Source organism: Heloderma suspectum, chromosome 1 (assembly GCF_057233095.1).
Source record: "Heloderma suspectum isolate Gila_16-S chromosome 1, 16-S_ref, whole genome shotgun sequence".
Lineage (NCBI taxonomy): Eukaryota > Metazoa > Chordata > Lepidosauria > Squamata > Helodermatidae > Heloderma > Heloderma suspectum.
In genome coordinates this window covers 278,362,551-278,384,316 of record NC_139458.1, presented here as the reverse complement: position 1 = coordinate 278,384,316, position 21,766 = coordinate 278,362,551, and the positions used below count along the sequence as shown (strand labels likewise).

General features: G+C 42.1%; 1 protein-coding gene across 2 annotated transcripts in view; it reads left to right on the top strand.

The window, feature by feature from the left end:
* The window catches only part of DCDC2C (doublecortin domain containing 2C), a 141,844-nt gene that overhangs the window by 44,812 nt on the left and 75,266 nt on the right, over window positions 1–21,766 (top strand). The window contains exons 9-10 of one of the 2 annotated variants that reach the window (XR_014786557.1): window positions 1,445–1,658; window positions 6,079–6,139. Coding sequence is in view for 1 of the 2 variants with exons in the window: in XM_084826695.1 (XP_084682821.1) it covers window positions 6,079–6,139 (61 nt within the window). In the remaining variant the exon portion in view is untranslated. The remainder of the gene's footprint in view (window positions 1–1,444; window positions 1,659–6,078; window positions 6,140–21,766) is intronic. The other variant, XM_084826695.1, reaches the window with a different exon arrangement.

Sequence of the window (21,766 nt, the reverse complement as noted above, 5' to 3'; positions counted from 1 at the left end):
TTGTAGGGACCCTTGGAATGGAGTGCAGTGCTTCCCTAGTTTACATCTTACTTCAACGATGAGCTCACCAGACAGTCATAGGCAAGCCATCATTAAGGCTGTGGATTGAGATCCAAAACAAGATTGGTGGGAGGGAGGGGAGTTGCTTGGAGTGTTGTAAGAAGGAAAGGGATATGGGTTATGTGTTTTGTGCCATTTCATAATGTTTTAGTTTTCCTATTGCATTAAGTTATTTAGATTTAATATACCATGTTATTTCAAACATGTGGGATGCCATTGGTTTGGATCCAGTCACTGCTCCTGCCAGCAAGAGTATCCCTTGAGTGCAGTTTTGCTCAGGGGACTCTCTAACTGATTGAGGGGGTCAGGGCACTTTTTCCCGATTCCTCCTTCCCCCTGCAGCCCCATGTATCCTCAGAAAATCTTAACTGGAGGGTCAGGGGACCCTCCAGAACAGTGTGGTAGGTGGTGCTGGGAGGCTCCAGGGGGAGGGGGAAAATCAGCAAAAGGTGCCTCCCCTGCCCCACTTCTACTAGTGGGATCCTCTGCTGGATCAAAACCCTTTATGTATCTGAAAGTTGATATATGAGATGACGACATCATGTCCTTGTTGCCAACCTTCCTTTATGAGGACTTGCGTCTGATTTTTCTAAACCTTTTTATTTCTCAAAGTTGATGTGTTATGAATATGATTAATGTTTTAATAAAACCAGAGTTTGTGAACCATGGTAACGCCATGGTTGCTCTAGTTAGAGGCACTTCCTTGTTTATATTTAAGCAAATGTAAGACCCCTTCACCCCAAGTGGCATGTGGCTGTGGTATTTGTATGAATACTGGCACCGCAAAGATCGGACCAGTCTCATGGGTAGTTGCCTCTAGTGTCTAGTAATATTTACCAGAGGTAGACAAACATTGAAGAAGGAGTAATAGCAGCCTACATACAGTGTAACACGGACAATTGGCAATTACACTATAGTAAATCTGAGGTACACTCGACTAAATTTGACAAAAGTAAAAAAATCATGATTCCTTGGCTAAAAGGTACTGAAGGGAACTAGAGAAAAACAATACTTTTCTGTTTGGTGATAATATTTGTAAAGCATGTTAGATATTTGCTCTGGAAATAGTTAAAAGCATTAGCTACTAATATTGATTGAACAAGCTGTGGGATTTAAATATTTGCAAAGATCTATAGGAATAATGTATTACCATTGATTACTTTAGCAGTCTACTAGTAGCAGAGGAGTTCTCTTTAATTAATAATGCCAAAACTGTCAATAAAGTGCACATTGTTTGATGAAGTATTTTCTCTCCCACTGAAATTTTGTGACTTAAAAAAATCAAATCTGTATTGATTTTCTAATTGGTATTCTTGTGCATTGCTCACAAAACATCTTTAAGCTAATATCTTTGCTTATTTTCTTGATACTGTTGTGGCTACAGTTAAGTATTTTAAAACTTCCCTTGAAGATGGGGTTGCTATTGAACAGACTAGAACTATTAAGCATGAGTTACTGCCAAGCAGGAATGTGTTGGAGAGAATCTGCAGTGATAAAGTTTGTGGACTATAACTGTACATCTTGCACAGTGGGATTACAGCACAATCCTGTGCATGTCTACTCAGAAGTAAGCCCCATCCAATGGGGTTTATGCCCAAGTAAGTTTGTATAGGATTCCTGCCTTAAACAGCCTTACTGTATGCAGAAGACAGTAGGATTTAAATTGTTCACATGTATGCAGGATTGCAGCCTAGGACTTTATCTGGATACCCTATCTAAGTAATATGATTAGAAATATGTTATTATATGATGTTTTAATATCATGAAAGGTTAATATAGGTTTCAGAAATATTTACTTTCAGATGTAGTGTATATATAACAATTGCAAAGCGTTTCAAGATAGAAGTTCTGATATACAAGATCATGAGAATGTTGGATAGTATATCCCACATTTTAGTTCTCAAAAATAAGGTGTGCCAAAATGTAATCAATTAAAAAAAGTGTATAGCTTGCTTTAACCCTCTGGGGTTCAGGATGCATTACACAATCTTTTCAATAATTAGATAATTAAAGTGAGTTCTTGTTCTCAAGCAATCAGAGCCCAGTCAGTCTTTTGCATCCCCATTCAAGGTTCTTCACATCTTAGCATCAGTCCATTAGGCTTTGAAGAACAGAGACTAACTATTACATGATAAGCATACATTAGCAATTTGTCGTCTACTAAGACTGAATGCTTCAGTAAATTCAGCACTGTTATAAATCGTGTAACTTTTAAACTGTAGGTGGACCTTGTTTAACACATTATGAAATTAGATTTGTTACAGCAATTATTATGCTGTCATCTATGAAATATACTGAAATTTCATAGGGATTTGAATCACTAGGTTGTTCTAGCTTGTGGTATAGCCTGTCACCTTTTATCACAATTAAATAAGCTAGATTTAAAATCCATGGGTTCTTCCACATGAAGGGCTTCATTGATACCAATCAAAAGGCACTGTGCAGCTAACCTGTCTTTTCCTCTTTGAGGGACTTTTTCTGGTACAAAAAAAGAAGTGGAAAAACACAGGAAGGTTACAAATTGAAAATGACTGTGTCTGGACACCCTGTAAAATTCTGTGAACGAAGCATGGTGATTTGAACAATAAAACCCCCATCTAGAAGCACCCGATATCTTCTGAATGATTGCTAGCCCACACAATTAAAAAAAAACCCTTTTGACTTTAATCTTGTACTCCATGCTTCTCTTAGTCATACACTATGCTGTTTCACATGTCTCTCCCCCTGCCTGTCCTCCCCCACCCCGGAACATGTTCTTCTCCTATCATGTTCATAATACAGTTGATGTACATAGTGCAATGGTATAGAGAGAGCCTACTTTACCCTCATTCTTATGCTGTGCAGGCTGTCCATATTTTAAAAGTCTCTTCAACTGGGGATGTGGCTACTGTTCTTTTCCTGTGTCATGTGAGAATGGTTATCGTGTCCTGTGTTCTGGGGAGTTTTAAACAAATTCAATATAGAGAGCTGAATAGGCTCACCCTCCTCACTAAAACTCCCTGAGGTAATTGCACTACAGTAACACCAGTTTAGCGGGTGTTCTGTTCTGTAGCATAGATAGCATGATAGTGGATCTATTGCAGCCAAAGAATGATTGTAAGCAAGTAATTCAGTCACTGGGCTGAATTGTTCCTTTGAGTATATACACAGAATATTTTTGTTGTTGTTCAGTCGTTCAGTCGTGTCCGCCTCTTCATGACCCCATGGACCATAGCACGCCAGGCCTTCCAGTCCTGCGCTCTCTCCTGGAGCGTGCTCAAGTCCATATTCATTGCAACAGTGATGCTATCCAGCCATCTCATCCTCTGCCATCCCCTTCTCCTTTTGCCTTCAGTCTTTCCCAGCATCAGGGTCTTTTCCAGAGAGTTTTCTCTTCACATTAGGTGGCCAAAATATTTGAGCTTCAGCTTCAGTATCTGTCCTTCCAATGAGCAGTCAGGGTTGATTTAGTTTAGGATGGACTGATTTGACCTCCTTGCAGTCCAGGGGACTCGTAAGAGTCTTCTCCAGCACCACAGTTCGAAAGCATCAATTCTTCGGCGCTCAGCCTTCCTTATAGTCCAGCTCTCACAGCCATACGTTACTATTGGGAAACCCATATCTTTGATTATGCAGACCTTTGTCGGCAAGGTGATGTCTCTGCTTCTTACTATGCTGTCTAGGTTTGCCATACCTTTCCTCCCAAGAAGCAAGCGTCTTTTAATTTCATGGCTACAGTCACCATCTGCAGTGATCTTGGAGCCCAAGAAAATAAAATCTGTCACTGCTTCCATTTCTTCCCCTTCCATATGCCAGGAAGTGATGGGCCAGATGCCATGATCTTCGTTTTTTTAATGTTGAGTTTCAAACCAGCTTTTGCACTCTCCACTTCCACCCTCAACAAGAGGCTCTTTAGATCCTCTTCGCTTTCTGCCATTAGGGTGGTATCGTATGCGTATCTGAGGTTGTTGATAATTCTCCCGGCAATCTTAATTCCGACCTGTGATTCATCCAACCCAGCGTTTCTCATGAAGTACTCTGCATATAAGTTAAATAAGCAGGGCGACAATATACAGCCTTGTTGTACTCCTTTCCCAATTTTGAACCAATCGGTTGTTCCATGTCTGGTTCTTACTGTTGCTTCTTGACTCTCATACAGGTTTCTCAGGAGACAGGTAAGGTGGTCAGGTACTCCCATCTCTTTCAGAATTTGCCAGAGTTTGTTGTGATCCACACAATCAAAGGCTTTAGCGTAGTCAATGAAGCAGAAATAGATGTTTTTCTGGAATTCTCTTGCTTTCTCCATGATCCAGCGAATGTTGGCGATTTGATCTCTAGTTCCTCTGCCTCTTCGAAACCCAGCTTGTACTTCCGGTAGTTCTCGGTTCGCATACTGCTGAAGCCTAGCTTGTAGGATTTTAAGCATAACCTTGCTGGCATGTGAAATGAGCGCCATTGTGCGGTAGTTTGAACACTCTTTGGCGTTGCCCTTCTTTGGAATTGGAATGTAAACTGACCTTTTCCAGTCTTGTGGCCACTGTTGAGTGTTCCATATTTGTTGGCATATTGAGTGCAGCACATTAACAGCATCATCTTTTAGGATTTTAAATAGCTCAGCTGGAATACTGTCATCTCCGCTAGCTTTGTTGTTAATAATGCTTCCTAAGGCCCACTTGACTTCACTCTCTAGGATGTCCGGCTCAAGTTCAGTGACCGCACTATCATGGCTATCAGGGACATTCAGATCTTTCCTGTATAGCTCTTCTGTGTATTCTTTCCACCTCTTCTTAATCTCATCTGCTTCTGTTAGGTCCCTGCCTTCTTTGTCCTTTATCATGCCCGTCTTTGCACAAAACGTTCCCTTGAGATCTCAATGTGGGTTATTTCTCTCGTTTGTTGGGGGGGAGACAAGCCAGATGTCTGAGTTCGCACGTGACGCTAAACAAACCACAGACCGAAGGTCCGTGGCTTGTTTAGTCCAGTGGAGTTGAAGCTTTTTCAGACCAAGGGAGAAGGTCTCAGGGGCCAGATTCCAGCAGTGAGTGAGACCTAAAGTCAACCCCAAATCCCACTGTTTATAGTGTTACTGTTGTAGTGTAGTGTTAGTAATGTTACTGAGAACTAAGCCACATTTAAGTGGTTTAAAAGTGCTTTAAAAATCCAGCACACACACACACACACACACACACACCATGCATGTTTACTCAGAAGTAAGAGTCACAATGGTATGCATGTTTACTCAGAAAATAAACACACATTTGGAGTCACAGAGCAATGCTATGTATGTCTACCAAGGCATAAGCTACAACAGTGGCTTCAAAGTGCTTTTAAAATCCAGCACACACCACACATGTTTACTGAGACATAAGGCACTTTAACAGGAAAGAAAGGAAAAAACAAAGAAAAAAATCTGGAAAAGGGATCGGTGGACCTATCAGCAGTTTGTACAGATCAATGCAGAAAAGTAAGGAGATAGAGTGTAGCATTGGAAAGGGGCCACATCCACCCTAGAAAGCTTGCGGGCCAGATTGGGGACCCTTGTGGGCCAGAACAGGCCTACAGGCCAGAGGTTCGACACCCCTGGTTTAGACACTCCTGCTTTCAGTAGGAGTGATTGGCAGTGTGCACGAGCACACTGCTCGTACATGGCAAGCCAGGGTTCCAGAGGAACTGTGGCTTATGATGTGTGAACTGGGTCACAGACTTGGGTCCAAAGGTTCCCTCTGCAAGTAGAAAGGCACTTCCACTCGCAGAAGGAGGGTCACTGAATTTTGCCAACTTCCCCTTCCCACTGTAGCTCCCCCACCACATCCCAATCTCTTCTGGAAAGTCTCCCAACCCTCAGGAACAGATTTTTGGGTTCTCCAGTGGGAAGGTGAAGGTGAGAAAGCCTTGTTCCTTCAGTAGAACTCTGCTCATGGAACCTGGGAGCCAAGCCATATTGTTTTAAATATCTTGCTATTCCATAGTGATTATCTCACTTGCTCTCTATGATCTTGAATATTTCAAAACCCCAGTTAATGATTATTTCTATTTCAGGTGAAAAAAGGCATTTTCAACAAAATGTTTGGGTTCTTTTTCAGTAAATCAAAGAAGAAAGGTATGTTGTTTTTTCTGTTCCAGCAACATAAATATCCTTACAAGAGAAACATACAACAGTACACATACTATGCAGTTAATCTATTCCATTATCAAGTTAGGATTTCAGAATATTTTTTTTTTAAGAACCTAAGAATTACCATGCTGGGTCAGACCAAATTCTGTTTATCTTGGCATTATTTCTACCAACAGTGGATATCCAGATAGATGCCAAGGATAATTAACAAGCAGGACACAGTGCCAACAGACAGAAGTCAGTGTTTCTTAATATGTAAATTGGCCATCATAGTTAGTAAGCAATTTGTACTAGTGATCATTACAAAATTCTTTGGTAATAAATTCCCTAGACTGATATATATTTTGTAAAACAACAAAATCATCCATTGGTTTTCCTCTGGTCAACCACCTGTCAATATTTATTTATTTATATTTATATTCTTACCACATTCTTAAACTTAAATTTGCCACTGAGTGCATGCTCAGCAAAGCACTGCAGCCAATCATGATTCCCTGATAAATTGACATGTATGATACATATTTCTTGCATTCAACACTTTATTTTTGTGTGTACATTTTAAAACCATTAATTAATTAGTTAGATTTATATACCACCTACCATATTTTAAAAAATATCTCTAAGTGGTATGCATCTAAAAGCTAATTGTGTGACATGACCCTGAGTTGTCTTTTTGAAAGCAAAAAAGCTCCAACTGTCTTGATGGGTAATTCTCAGCATGTTTAGCTGCTGGGGCAGGAAACTTGAAAATAACCATGCCATTATCATTAATCGCACACTTAAAATTTGGTCTCTGTACTTCCATGTATTCAGCTGACGTTTGAACTTGTAAACGTGAAAATTATTTTGTTAGTGCTGAATTACAGCTTTCCTCATTTTACCATTTTAATGTATTAATTCTTAATTAAACTATATTTTATACTGTTGCATATACAGTTTGATCCTTATCAATAAAGGTTGCATCCTCTCAAGCACTGGTAGTGCACAGTCTCTGGCTATTTGGATAGAATTTACATGGGAAGCCTGTGTAAGTCCCGTTGAAATTAATAGAGGTAGTGTAGAAGCAGTGCCTGGTATTCTGCTGAAATCCCTATACCAGGACAAGCCCTCTGACAAGAGAGGCCATGAGAGAGCATCTTCTCCCATATGAACTTTTTTGACCCTTGAGATCAGGGTCAAAAAAGATTCTTATCTCTGGATCCCCTCTATCCAATGTATAGGATTCAGTGGTGCTCAATACAATGTCCTTGATAGTGATGTCACAGTTGTAGAATATCCTTCCCAGGGAGGTCTGCCAGGCCACCTTATTTGTGAGTTTTAAGTAGTTATTGAATACCCTCCTGTTCTGTCTGGCATTTTCTTGCGTACGTTCGACTCTGGACTTTTTAACTACTGCATTAAAAATAATAGTTAGGGTTTATTTTTGAATTAACCTGTGGCTTGGATCAAGGAGCCATGTGCCAAACAATACCCATGCAATGAGGTTTTCTTACTTCCCTTTCCACCACAGCCTCTTGTGCTCCGCTCAAGCCACTTTTGAGGGTTGGTGAACCTTTGGCAATAGTGTGCAATGCAGCTCAGCGGGACAGAGTGCAGTTGGGAGAGGAATTGGTAGACATTATAGCCCCTCCCTTGTTTGAACATAAGTACCTTCTACTCTCAGAAGGATCTCTTTAGATCTAAGATTTTATTTGTACTGTTTTAAATGCATTTAAAAATGATCTCTTTTTTTTAAAAAAATCTACTTTATATATATCCTAGTTAAAAGGTACTTATCTAAAAGGCACTTCTATCATAATTTTAATTCCCCATCTTTGAATAATAATAATAATAATAATAATAATTCATTTATATGGTAAAGCTTTTATTGGCATGAGTACAACAAGCAAGTTAAAAAATTGTGCCTAATTTATATTCTAATTCAAATTTCCTACAAATGCATAAGTGACCATAAAGATAATGCCACTATAATCTTTTAAGCAAACGACTATTATCTATTAATGTAAATACATTTCTATCCTGCCTTTCTTCCTCATGGAACTCAAAGCAGCACTCATGGGTGCTCTGATGGTTTCCTATCTAGGCACTGACCAGATCCAGACCTGCTTAGCTTGCAAGATGATTGCATCATATGCTCTCAGTCCATCTGAAACATTTCCTCCTAAAGCCAGGCAAATTGCTGTTTGTCAATTGTACACCACTGGTAACTTGTGTAAATGCTTTTTATGCATACAGAAACAAAAACAACAAAGAGTTTTGTGGCACCTTAAAGTCTAACCAATTTATTCTGGCATACGTTTTTGTAGGCTTCCACTTCATCAGATGTATGAAAGTTTCTGCCAGAATAAATGTGTCAGGGTGCATTCCTACAGTCAGGGCCAGAAATATCGGAACAAGGACAAATGTTTTGGCAGTTGGCCTCCGTACACCGTGCATACACATACACTCATCGTTGGTGGCTCATAAGTAATGGAACGAATGGCTGACAAGCAGCTGTATGGCCAGGTGTGGCCTGTTTCCTGGGTACCCCATGACCAATCAAGCAGATAAAAGGCCTGGAGGTGGTTCTGAGTGTTACATTTACATTTGGTAGTTGTTCACTGGAACTCCCAACATGAAGTCCAGAGAGGTGTCCATGCAAGTGAAGGAGGCCATCATTAGGATGCCGGAAGGACAGCCCCTCAGGTCGAAAGGTGTCCAATATACTACTGAGGAAGAGCAGAGGGAATTTCCAAGTAGCGCCAGAAAGAGTGAAGCAGCTGGGACAAAGCCGAAAGGACACTCAGCTGTGGATGTGTCTGGTGGTGAAAAGAAAGTCCAATGCTGTAGAGAACAATATTGTTTAGGAACCTGGAATGTCAGATCAATGAATCAAGGTAAGCTGGAGGTGGTCAAACATGAGATGGCAAGATTGAACATTGACATCTTGGGAATCAGTGAACTAAAATGGACAAGTATGGGCAAATTTAATTCAAGTGACCATTATATCTACTACTGTGGGCAAGAATCCCTTAGAAGAAATGGAGTAGCACTCATAGTCAACAAAAGGGTGGGAAAAGCAGTACTGGGGTACAATCTTAAAAACGATAGAATGATCTCAGTACGAATCCAAGCCAACCCATTCAACATCACAGTAATTCAAGTCTATGCCCAACCACTGAGGCCAAAGAAGCTGAGGTTGATCAGTTCTATGAAGACCTACAACACTTTCTAGAACTAACGCCAAAAAAAGATGTCCTCATCATCATAGTGGATTGGAATGCTAAAGTAGGAAGTCAAGAAATCACCGGGATAACAGTCAAGCATGGCCTTGGTGTACAAAATGAAGCAGGACAAAGGCTAATAGAGTTTTGCCAAGAGAATACGCTGATCATAGCAAATACTCTTTTCCAACAGCACAAGAGGCAACTCTACACATGGACATCACCAGATGGTCAGTATCGAAATCAGATTGATTATGTCCTTTGCAGCCAAAGATGGAGAAGCTCTATACAGTCAGTAAAAACAAGACCTGGAGCTGATTGTGGCTCAGATAATGAGCTTCTTGTTGCAAAATTTTGGCTTAAATTGAAGAACGGAGGGAAAACCACTAAACCATTCAGGTATGACCTCAATCCTATCCCTTATGAATATACAGTGGAGGTGAGGAATAGATTTAAGGGATTAGACCTGATAGACAGAGTGCCTGAGGAACTATGGACGGAGGCCCGTAACATTGTTCAGGAGGCAGCAACTCAATCCATCCCAAAGAAAAAGGAATGCAAGAAAGCGAAGTGGCTGTCTGATGAGGCTTTACAAGTAGCTGCGGAAAGAAGGGAAGCGAAAAGCAAGGGAGAAAGGGGAAGATCTATCCAACTGAATGCAGAGTTCCAGAGAATAGCAAGGAGAGACAAGAAGGCCTTCTTAAATGAACAATGCAAAGAAATCGAGGAAAACAATAGAATGGGAAAGACTAGAGATCTCTTCAAGAAAATCGGAGATCTCAAGGGACCGTTTTATGCAAAGATGGGCATGATAAAGGACAAAGAAGGCAGGGACCTAACAGAAGCAGATGAGATTAAGAAGAGGTGGAAAGAATACACAAAAAGATCTGAATGTCCCTGATAGCCATGATAGTGCAGTCACTGAACTTGAGCTGGACATCCTCGAGAGTAAAGTCAAGTGGGCCTTAGGAAGCATTACTAACAACAAAGCTAGCGGAGATGACAGTATTCCAGCTGAGCTATTTAAAATCCTACAAGATGATGCTGTTAAAGTGCTGCACTCAATATGCCAACAAATTTGGAACACTCAACAGTGGCCACAAGACTGGAAAAGGTCAGTTTACATTCCAATTCCAAAGAAGGGCAATGCCAAAGAGTGTTCAAACTACCGTACAATTGCGCTCATTTCACATGCCAGCAAGGTGATGCTCAAAATCCTATAAGGTAGGCTTCAGCAGTATGTGAACCGAGAACTACCAGAAGTACAAGCGGGGTTTCGAAGAGGCAGAGGAACTAGAGATCAAATCGCCAACTTTCGCTGGATCATGGAGAAAGCAAGAGAATTCCAGAAAAACGTCTATTTCTGCTTCATTGACTACGCTAAAGCCTTTGATTGTGTGGATCCCAACAAACTCTGGCAAATTCTGAAAGAGATGGGAGTACCAGACCACCTTACCTGTCTCCTGAGGAACCTGTACGAGGGTCAAGAAGCATCAGTAAGAACTGGACATGGAACAACCGATTGGTTCAAAATTGGGAAAGGAGTACAACAAGGCTGTATTTTGTCGCCCTGCTTATTTAATTTATATGCAGAGTACATCATGAGAAACACCAGGTTGGATGAATCACAGGTCGGAATTAAGATTGCTGGGAGAATTATCAACAACCTCAGATACACAGACGATACCACCCTAATGGCAGAAAGCGAAGAGGATCTCAAGAGCCTCTTGTTGAGGGTGAAAGTGGAGAGTGCAAAAGCTGGTTTGAAACTCAACATTAAAAAAACTAAGATCATGACATCTGGCCCCACCACTTCCTGGCATATAGAAGGGGAAGAAATGGAAGCAGTGACAGATTTTATTTTCTTGTGCTCCAAGATCACCGCAGACGGTGACTGTAGCCATGAAATTAAAAGACGCTTGCTCCTTGGGAGGAAAGCTATGGCAAACCTAGACAGCATAGTAAGAAGCAGAGACATCACCTTGCCGACAAAGGTCCGTCTAATCAAAGCTACAGTTTTCCTAGTAGCAACGTATGGCTGTGAGAGCTGGACTATAAGAAAGGCTGAGCGCCGAAGAATTGATGCTTTCGAACTGTGGTGCTGGAGAAGACTCTTACGATTCCCCCAGACTGCAAGGAGGTCAAATCAGTCAATCCTAAAGGAAATCAACCCTGAGTGCTCATTGGAAGGACAGATACTGAAACTGAAGCTCAAATATTTTGGCCACCTAATGCGAAGAGAAAACTCCCTGGAAAAGACCCTGATGCTGGGAAAGATTGAAGGCAAAAGGAGAAGGGGACGGCAGAGGATGAGATGGCTAGATAGCATCACCGATGCAATGAATATGAACTTGAGCACACCATGGGAGAGAGCAGAGGACAGGAAGGCCTGGCGTGCTATGGTCCATGGGGTCACGAAGAGCTGGATACGACTTAACGACTGAACAACAACAAAATTGAAGGCAATCCTTAAGTTTGAAATGATGTTGGTTTGTTCCATTACTTATGAGCCACCAATGATGGGTGTGTGTGGATGCCACTGGCTGTACTTCCTGAATGGTTTGTGCCCCACTTTTGTCAAACCCCTTAAATTACAGCTGAAAGTCCTGATTTCACTCCCATCTGGGTGTGTTTCCTTTCAAGTTCAATGTGGTGGTGTACAGAGGCCAACTGCCAAAAGAGTTATCCTTGCTCCAATATTTCTGGCCCTGACTATATGTATGTTTAGACAGAAAGAAGTCCTACAACTCCTAGTATTCGCCAGCCAGCCATGCATAGGATTGCGCCCTCAGGTGACACGAAATGCTTTGTTGTTTTTGCTGCAATGGATTAACATGGCTACCTCTCCACGGTAATTTATTTTGTATTGTGTAATTTTGAAAACGTGCTTATGTGAATGATGTGGAACGTAAGTAATACATTTTAAAATAACATTATTTATAATAGCAAAAGAACAACATTTAGTACCACTGTAATCCAATACTAATAATAATCCATGATGGTAAGATATGTGAGTATCTCTTACAGTAATAGGAGATGGAGTATCTTTTATAGTTTTATAGCTGTTAGCTTTGCCACTAGGTGGGTGGAATTCTTGTATTTCATTTGACTTGCTTACACTCATGCGTAAATATATCGAAATGAAAATGCAGTGAGCTGATTTTCAAATTCAACTAATTATTTTTCCATCAGGTCATTGAATGTTTTTATAGGAAAGTATGTTTTTTACTGTAGTTTTTCAATCTCTGTATAGGGTACAAATGAAAACCTTACTGAATTAACCTGTTTTGGTGATTACCATCCAAGCACTAACAATTCACATGTGTAATTGTATTTGTGTACAACAGGTGTCAGATAATAACTGATGCATACAGGAGGACTTCATTAATTTAATGACCTCTGCTGAACTTTTTTTTTTAGTATGAAAATGTTATCATATATCTAATTGTATTTTTAAATCTTAATTTTGCCAGGAGGCTATGGGCAGAGGAAATCTATATTCTAATTGTACTGGGGAGTGGGGAGAAATGCCACTGCTATGCCAGTAGTACAGCTGCCATATCTTATGCGTGCTCAGCCCAGTAGGGGAAGGGGAAAACATATCAACAGAAAATGCAAAAACAGCGTAAAAACAACCAACCTACACATGGAAACACTGCTAGTGGAAACTAGTTAGGGGCTGTGCTGGTTATGATGCCCACATGCCATGCACACACAGAGGCAGACGAAGAACTCACAATGACAGGGACGCAACTCCAGCACACTTCTTGCAATGCCACACACACAACACACGAGGCAATGCCATAGCACCTGCACTCCATCATCCCAAGTAGCACAGCCAACAAACAGCCCTGCTACAATAAGTCCGCAGGCCTCCCTACAGACAGGGGTTTGAATCCTCTGGTACTCCTCATAAGCACTGTTTTTAAGATACAAAAAGGCAAGGAAGGAGAAGCCACACAACACAGCACAGCACATCACAGCACGCACATCGCTCCCTGGACAGAGAGCCTGCAGAGAGCACACACAGCCCTCTTGGGACAATGGAGGGAAACTATTCTTTGGCCAAGCAGCCAATGGGGAGGGGAAGGACACGGACACACAACATGGGTAGCGCTTACTGACAGCGGAAGCGTCTAGTGGCTCACTGAATAGGGCAGGGAACTGGAGTAGGAGATGGGAATTAGAGCCCAACCAGAGGGAAGTGTGGGGGAATGGCCCCGCTCACTTTTTTGCATGTCTGGCAAAACAGCATCATGTTTGGGGCACAATAGGAGTTGCTTCTGACAGTGTGGTTGAGATTGCAGTGACTACAAGCTTGTGTATCCCTCCCTGCTTTGGGACTGTAGTGAAACACTGGCTCCTGCAACGCAAAAGTGCTCATGAGTGTTTGGCTAGCCATGGCAATGGCTGGAATGGAGTGCATAGCCTTTACCAACAGAGAGCTTACCTGCATGTGGGGGTGAGTGCCTCCCCTGTATGTGGAAGACACTGTTCTCTGCTGCTGTGGGGGAAAGAAAGCAATACAGTTCAGATAAGACTCACCACAGCAAATGGGTGGGTGGGAAGAGGTGGGAGACAGTTCCAGCAATTATATGTTACAGAACGTGTTTACCCTCCCTTGCTTATCTGTGTGGGTTGCTGTGGCCTGGCACCCCCCACCCCCCATTGTTGCAGTGGGGGCATGTGGAGTGTTTGTGTCTGGAGACTTGAGGCAAGGTACATGTTAAAGTTCTAAGCTGAGAAGTGTTAGCAATGTGCTCAGTTTCTCCTGTGGGTTCTTAGACCAAGGTGTTCTGTACAAAGTGCTCCCTTTGTGTGGAAAGGCACCAAAGTGCCCTTTTTACATAGTTTCTCATCACCAGATTTCTCCCTTGTGAACTCCCAATGTACATGTCATGGAGCTACAGAGATATAGCACCATGTCGTGTGCCCTATCATCTGAAATTATTGTCTCCTGTGATGGGATTTATGTATGGCTGGTGTGATTGGGTGCTCTATTGCACCACATCGAATGGGCTATTGTGGTGGTGTGTGGAAGGTCATAGATGAGGGGCAGCTATTTTTTAGGTGTTTTTCTCCTCCCATTGAAGTTAATGGGAGGGAAATTCTTTGTACTAGGTCTGGAGCTGGTGTAGTGTTGCGTTGTCACCAGGGCCGTGGCAGTCAATTGAAGGGATCTAAGATATGGTGTTAGGGTGTTCCTCCCTTGTGCAACCCATGGACTGTCTACAACTCCACCCCATTTTGGCTGTTTCTCTGTTGTAACTTTGCAAACGATTGTTCTACTGATGTATCTGGGCTGTTCCACTGGTGTATCTTTCATGCTGGTGGCATATCTCAAGTTCTACTGGCGTAGCGGGGCTTCCACCAAATCCTGAGGCTCCTTTTGATCTTGAGTATGGGATTGCACCGTAAACCTTAAAATCAGCCATTTGCTTTTTTCATTGAGGATAAGGCTATTATAGAGAATAAGGCTATCAATGACTACTGGTCATGGTGGCTATATATTATCTTCAGTATCAGGGTCAGTATGGGTCTTATGTTCCTCCTCCCCACCGCTTCCCAGTTCACTCAACATGCCTACAAAATATCTCATGTTGCTCTCTAAATTTCTAAAGGATTTATCTTTGTATATACATTCAACTTTCATTTCAACTAAATTTTGTCTGTGCTCTGGGATTTTGAAGTGGAAAAGATAAGGTAATATTTATTCAGGCAGTAACACAGTACTTGACAATAACTTGAGAGCCAGAATCTACGAAGTAATCTGGGACCCCTAACTGGCCTCAGTGCATGCCATTCTGGGTCAAGGGTTATGAGTATTATTATCCCATTGACTTTGATGGCATTGTAATTGAGTACATAATTTGACCTGAGCATACTTACTTCATCTGTAAAACATTGATAACACTTAACTATCTCACCTGTATTCAATTTTCTTTTGTAATCTACAACAGAACATCTATGGAACATTGATGGAATCATTTTCATGTTTTGGAATTATAAGTCTGAAGGAGCTCAGCTCCTCTGTGACATAATGCCATAGAAACCTAAGGTCAACAGCCAACACAGGAAGTCAGGCAAAGGATTCTGATGAATCTGGGTGGGACTGAGAGGGGAGAGTGGTGGTGGCAGACTACTTTGTGCGATGAGAAAATTAAAATGTACATGTTGTTTCCTTGAGTATGAAATTGGAGGGGGAATAGCAACAACCCCTATGAGCATAATTTAATTAATTTATTTAAATTAATTATATCCTGTCTTTCAGGATACAGATCCTTTCAAGGTGGATTGCAAGTAAAATCAAAATGCAATATTAAAATCACAATATGATAATATAAAAACATAACAATTCAGTAGGATCTTTCCCACAGGGGAGTTTTTTCAATTGGCCCTGGAAAGGGGTGGGGGGAGGGTGCTGTCATTGGCTTCCATGTCGTCTTCATCTCCTTCCCTCTCCTTTTGCTTCCAATAGGACAGTTGGTTATAGATGACCCTACAAGGTTGGGGAAGGAAGGAGACTCCAACTAGAGCAGGCCTGCTTCTTTGTCTGCCTTGGTGTGCCTATCTCACTCTCCTCTACCTACCCACAGGGCAATTAGTTGTAGATTGTGATGACTTCACTTGCCTCCTTTGTTCTCCTGTTCCATTAGCTAACCTGGTTCTCTGTTCTCACTGGCTTTATACTGGCTGCTTTGTATAGTAAGGATGCATACCATTGCCAATGTCATGAACATTTTTAACATGGTAGAATTTGTGCTCACCTTTATCTAAATTGACTTTTTTACATGGTATGTGGGTTGTCTTTATTCAAATTCATAACCTGCCAGTGATGAGCTGCTGACTCAGTTTAAAAAAAAAATCCTTGAAAAAAGCTGGAGATTTGGACATGTGGTGAACTGGGCAATAGTCTACCATGTGCTGTGTTCATTCTGGGTTGCCCTTGGGCACTACTTGTATGTATGAAATCCTATATACTGAATGTTGCCTATATACCAAAATGGCAACAGAGAAGTACAAGAGGGAGGAACCCAAAGGTTTACAGTACAAAGAAACTTTGGGAAAAAATCATAAGGGGCGCCCCAAGTCCAATGTGGATTGAGCATGCTAAGAATGTTGACTGACTGTTGAGAAGGATCTGCCCCCCCCCCCCCCGAAAACAAGTGGGAGTAGGAATGGAATGGAGAGTCATGGAACAGGGCGAGGTTTACCTGGCTTGAACTCCGAACCAGGAACACTCCACACTGCAACATTTTGTTGCAGTTCCACTTATCATAACACACTTCTGAATCTCACCTTCTGATATAAGGTCTGAAGTGGAGATTTCTTACAATCAGATCTATGTGCTTGACATTACAATTACCTGTGCAGTACACAGATCTTGCTGTGGTGAAAGTGGGGGTTCAGAAGTATGAGTAACTTGCTAATTGTGAAATCACTTCCTCCATGTTACTGGGGATTTCTACACCTAAAATCCTGCTTTTAAAAAGGGGCTTTCCACTTCTGTTTTAAATGCAGGATCACAACTGATTCCCTTTACACGCGCTTCCTTCTCTGTAGATGGCCATTCCTATAGCGTTATGTTTCCATGAAGAGGCATTACACAGGCTCCAGGTTCAGTGATACTTGTTCCTGGGTTCCTGCCCCTTTCCCTCCCCTTGCATATTACTGGTAGATGGAGACTGACATGTGGACAGCCCCCCCACCAATCTCCCTGGGCCATGCTTTTGGCCAGTCCCTGCCATTCAGCCCTTCTGCTGCTCCTCCACTCTGCCACCCTCTGCCCCGCTGCTGTGCTGCTCCTCTGCCATTCTGCCACTCTGTTTTGAACAGGCAGGCTGAAAATGGCGAGGAGCCAAAATGGCGCTGGAGCGGGAAGGCTGAACCCCCATCAGACCTTCATCACCACCTTCGACATCATGACCATGCCCCCAACAACCACACTCAGTGCTTCATTCATGCTAGGGGAGAAATACACAGGGAAGACATTTGCACAAATTTGGAAAAATACCCATTTATTTCCATTTGAGGAAAACATGGGATAGGTGGGAGGAAATAGTGGGATAATGACTGGACAACGACGACATCATGTAACGGACCCGCACAATTCAGTGAGTGAGCAACCATGAACGCACAATAAACTTGAGGTGTAGAGATCCCCACTGTCTCAGGAGGCTGTTGTGAGGATGGGTGGTTATTGCACTCCATCTTTACATGAAGAGATTTTGACTCTTGATTCTATATTATTTGAGGGAAGCTGCTTTATTCTCTCAGACCACCTGGGATTATTGTATCTTCACCATGTTTATATACAGCAATTCAAAACTTCAACATGGAGGTGGTAGTATTATTGCATCTGCATGACTGTATTCAGCTTTGGTGGGGTGAGGGAGTTGACCACCATATGTTTGTATAGGCCTTTCACACAACACAAACTACAGATTTGCTCCCCTGTATGTGTTCTAGTACAGGGCTTATTCTCATTCCTGCCAAGGTTTGGATAAGGGGAAAATAAGTAATGAACATTAAAAAACTAAAAATAACTAAGGCTGCAATCCTATACCCACTTACCTGGGAGTACGCCCCACTGGATACAGTGGGACTTACTTCTGAGGAGATATGTATAGGATTGCACAGTAAATAAATTTAGGTAAATGTCTTTTAAGATGCCACAAGACTGTTTGTTGCTTTATCTAAAAGGTTGTGGTTCATTTTTGCTTCTGCAATAGTTAGAGAAGCAGAACACTTGTAGCTCCCTTGATTTAAACAAGCAGCCCACAGCAGTTCCTCCTTAAAACTGTTTTTCAAACCAACATGCACTTGTAAATGAGGCCACGTTGTTTCAGACAATGTTAAATGTTTGTTATTTCTTCTGTAATCTTTTCCAGTAATATATTAAAGTCTGGTAACCTATTCAACAAAAGTCTTACATCAGCTATTTCATTTGTTCTTGAGACTTATTATCTTTGTTCCTGTCATGGCTATTAAAACCCATTTTTTCAGCTGGGTGGCTAGTTAGCATTCATTTGTAAGGAGAAGGAAATGTGTAACTGTCTTAGTGGTGAGGCTATATTCATTAACTAGTGCCATGGAAAAGCTACTGCAGATTTCTGATTACAAAAGCCTGAGAAATTGATTTAAGAAATGTCAGATGTTGAGAAATGTGTATCTTTCACAAATGCATCGCTTTTAAGGGTATGCTCTAATGCAAGTGGGGTTTTTCCATGTGGGGAGACTGAGCCTCTTGGTGTATATTTTCTGTGAGGGAATTCTAGGATATATATGTGGGGGACACACATATATCAGGAATGCTTTTCTTGGAAGAAACTGATTATCTAGACCCATTTCACTCAGGCTTCAGGCTTGGGCATGGGACAGAAACGGCCTTGGTCACCTTGGTGGATGATATGAGGAGGGCTCTGGATAGGGGTGAATGCTCCTTCCTTGTTCTCCTCGACCTCTCAGCGGCATTTGATACCGTTGACCACAGTATCCTCCTGGACCGCCTGGAGGGGTTGGGCATTGGAGACACCGTATTGCGGTGGTTCCGGTCCTTCCTCTCCGGCAGGTACCAGAGGGTAGCACTGGGAGAGGAGGTTTCGGACCCGTGGCCATTCACTTGTGGGGTGCCACAGGGTTCCTTCCTCTCCCCGATGCTATTTAACATCTATGTGAAGCCGCTGGGGGCTATCTTCAGGAGGTTTGGGGTGCGGTGTCATCAATATGCGGATGACATGCAGCTCTACCTCTCGTTCAAACCTTCACCAAGATTGGCCGTAGAATCCCTGTCCAAATGTCTGGAGACGGTGAGTGGCTGGATGGGGAGGAATAAGCTGAAGCTGAACCCTGACAAGACCGAGGTACTTTTGGTGGGAGACAAGAGGAGGCTGGGGGATGTTGACCTGGTGTTGAATGGGGAACCGCTACCCTTGAAAGACCAGGTCCGCAGCCTGTGGGTCATTTTGGACTCCCAGCTGTCCATGGAGGCTCAGGTGTCAGCTGTGAGCCGGACAGCGCTGTATCAACTCCATCTGATACGGTGGCTGCACCCCTTCCTTCCAGACCATCTGCTCCCATCGGTAGTACATGCCCTGGTCTCCTCTCGTTTAGACTACTGTAATGCGCTCTACGTGGGGTAACCCTTGAAGACGGTTCGGAAGCTGCAGCTGGTACAGAACGCGGCGGCTCGCCTGATTAAAGGCAGCAGCCGGCGAGATCACATCACTCCAGTGCTGAAGGAGTTGCGCTGGTTACCAGTTGTTTTCTGGGCCAAATTCAAGGTGTTGGTTTTGACCTTTAAAACCCTATATGGTTCCGGCCTAGCCTATCTTAAGAAGTGCCTCCAGCAGCACCAGACAGGCCGCTTAACAAGATCAGCCTCGGATGGCCTTCTCTCTGTCCCATCAGCCAGGACAGCTAGACTGGTGCGGACGAAGGAGAGGGCCTTTTCTGTGGTGGCCTCCACTCTGTGGAACTCCCTCCCTAGGGAACTCCGTCATGCCCTTTCTTTAATGAGCTTCCGCCGTGCATTAAAAAGTGGTTGTTCAGGCAGGCATTTGGGGTGGGTTAGGGTATTTTAGAAAACGTTTTTATTGTAGAATTTTATTGTTTTAAACTGTTTTATTATACGCTGTACATTGCCCAGAGTGGCTGGGTGACCAGCCAGATGGGCGATTAATAAATTTAATAATAAATAAATAAAATAAATAAATGCTTTTGGCTGACACTCTCATAACGGAAAGCTAGTGAGAGAAATTTAACATAAAACCTATGGATGAGTCTTTTCTGGCAATAACTTAAGAGTCTTATGGCACCTTAAAGACGAGCCGGTGCCTACTGACTGCTACACATACTAGGCAGTACCCAATGCTGCCACTGCGCTTCCACTGTTTGTGTTGCGCCAGTAGGATCCACCACTAGCACAACAGGAAGATAGTACTTCTTAGAGCAACCTTGGAAAGGAGCCGAAATGCTTGTTTCCATGTCAGGTCCAGTAAGCAGAGCTAGGAAACACTAGCTTCCCATTGCACTAGCAGTAGATCTCACTGGTATACGGGCAGCATTGGATATTGCCCACTGCCCACTGCAACAGATTTGTCCTTGTCTAGGGATTCTCCTGCTCTAAGTAGTTGTAATGAGCCAAATGCATTTCAAAAAACTTTCTAAGGATTGTTTCAGGAGCATGCCTTTCTTTAAAAAAAGAGTGAAATGTTTTAGCTATATGACATTTCTGAGCTGACCCAAAAGGATAAGAGAACTCAAGATGAGGACAGATGTTCTCATCCCAGAATCTCTCAGCTCTGTCCCTAGTGTTTATATGATTCCTTATGAGCTGGTTAGGTGAAGCTCAAGAAAGAAAGGAACTTAAGCTCAACTCTTTTTAACAATGAATTATTATTTTTACCCAAATTCCCAGCTATGACTTGGAAGTAATGAATTCATTTCATTTCTTTGTTAGCACTACTGCTCAACAGATTTCCTTTAAGTTTCTAAAACAGGATACTTGATTTTAAGTTGCATCTGAGTTCTCTTACTTAGGGTGAAATCTATGGCTGGCTGGGGAATGCTGGGAGTTGTAGGACTTTTTTTTGGTCTAAACAGGCATAGGATTTCACCCTTAGCCTCTTTTGTCTTTGGGCTAGCTTAACCCTGAAGTGTTTTCAGTCCTATTCACTCCCCAAAATATTTCATGTCTTCATCACTCATTTACGATATAAGCAGAAAATATTAATAATATTCTTTTTACTGACTAACTAGTCATCCTCCCTTCAAACTCTTTATCTAAAGCATATGTTATTTTTCCTGAGTTTAGGTGGGAAATGTTTCAATCTTCTTTTTCACTTGTCACTTTGGTTAACTGTAGTAGGGCAGGGGGAAAATATAGTGAAAAGTTTCGGCATGTCAGAGTGAATACATTTGCTAGAATCAAAATGATTCCATCTTAATATGAGTATCTAATATTTCATATACTTCTTTTATGAGAGTTGTAGCTTTATATGAGAGATGTAGAAAACAAAAAAAAGCATTTTGTCACAATGAATATTTGTTAGGAAAGCTATTATTACAAGATGGTGCAAGGCTCTTGCAAGATGCTTAAACGAGTGCAAAGTCTTCTGGGGGCAAATATTCATGACAGTACTTACATGCTTCTAGCTTCCACCAAGAATATACTACAGGATCCATTGTTTACAGCCAAGCCCTACAATACAACCATATCTGTTCAGATTCATCAGTCAGAGACTCAAGGATTTAATTCTAGAATTCCTCAGACTACAATACCCACCCAACGAAGTGAAAAACAAATTGACAAGACCAGACTGGACCTAGGAACAATCTACTTCAGGACAGACTTGGAAGAGAAAACAGAACTACACTGCTTGTTGTCACCTACAGTTCCTAGCTAAAA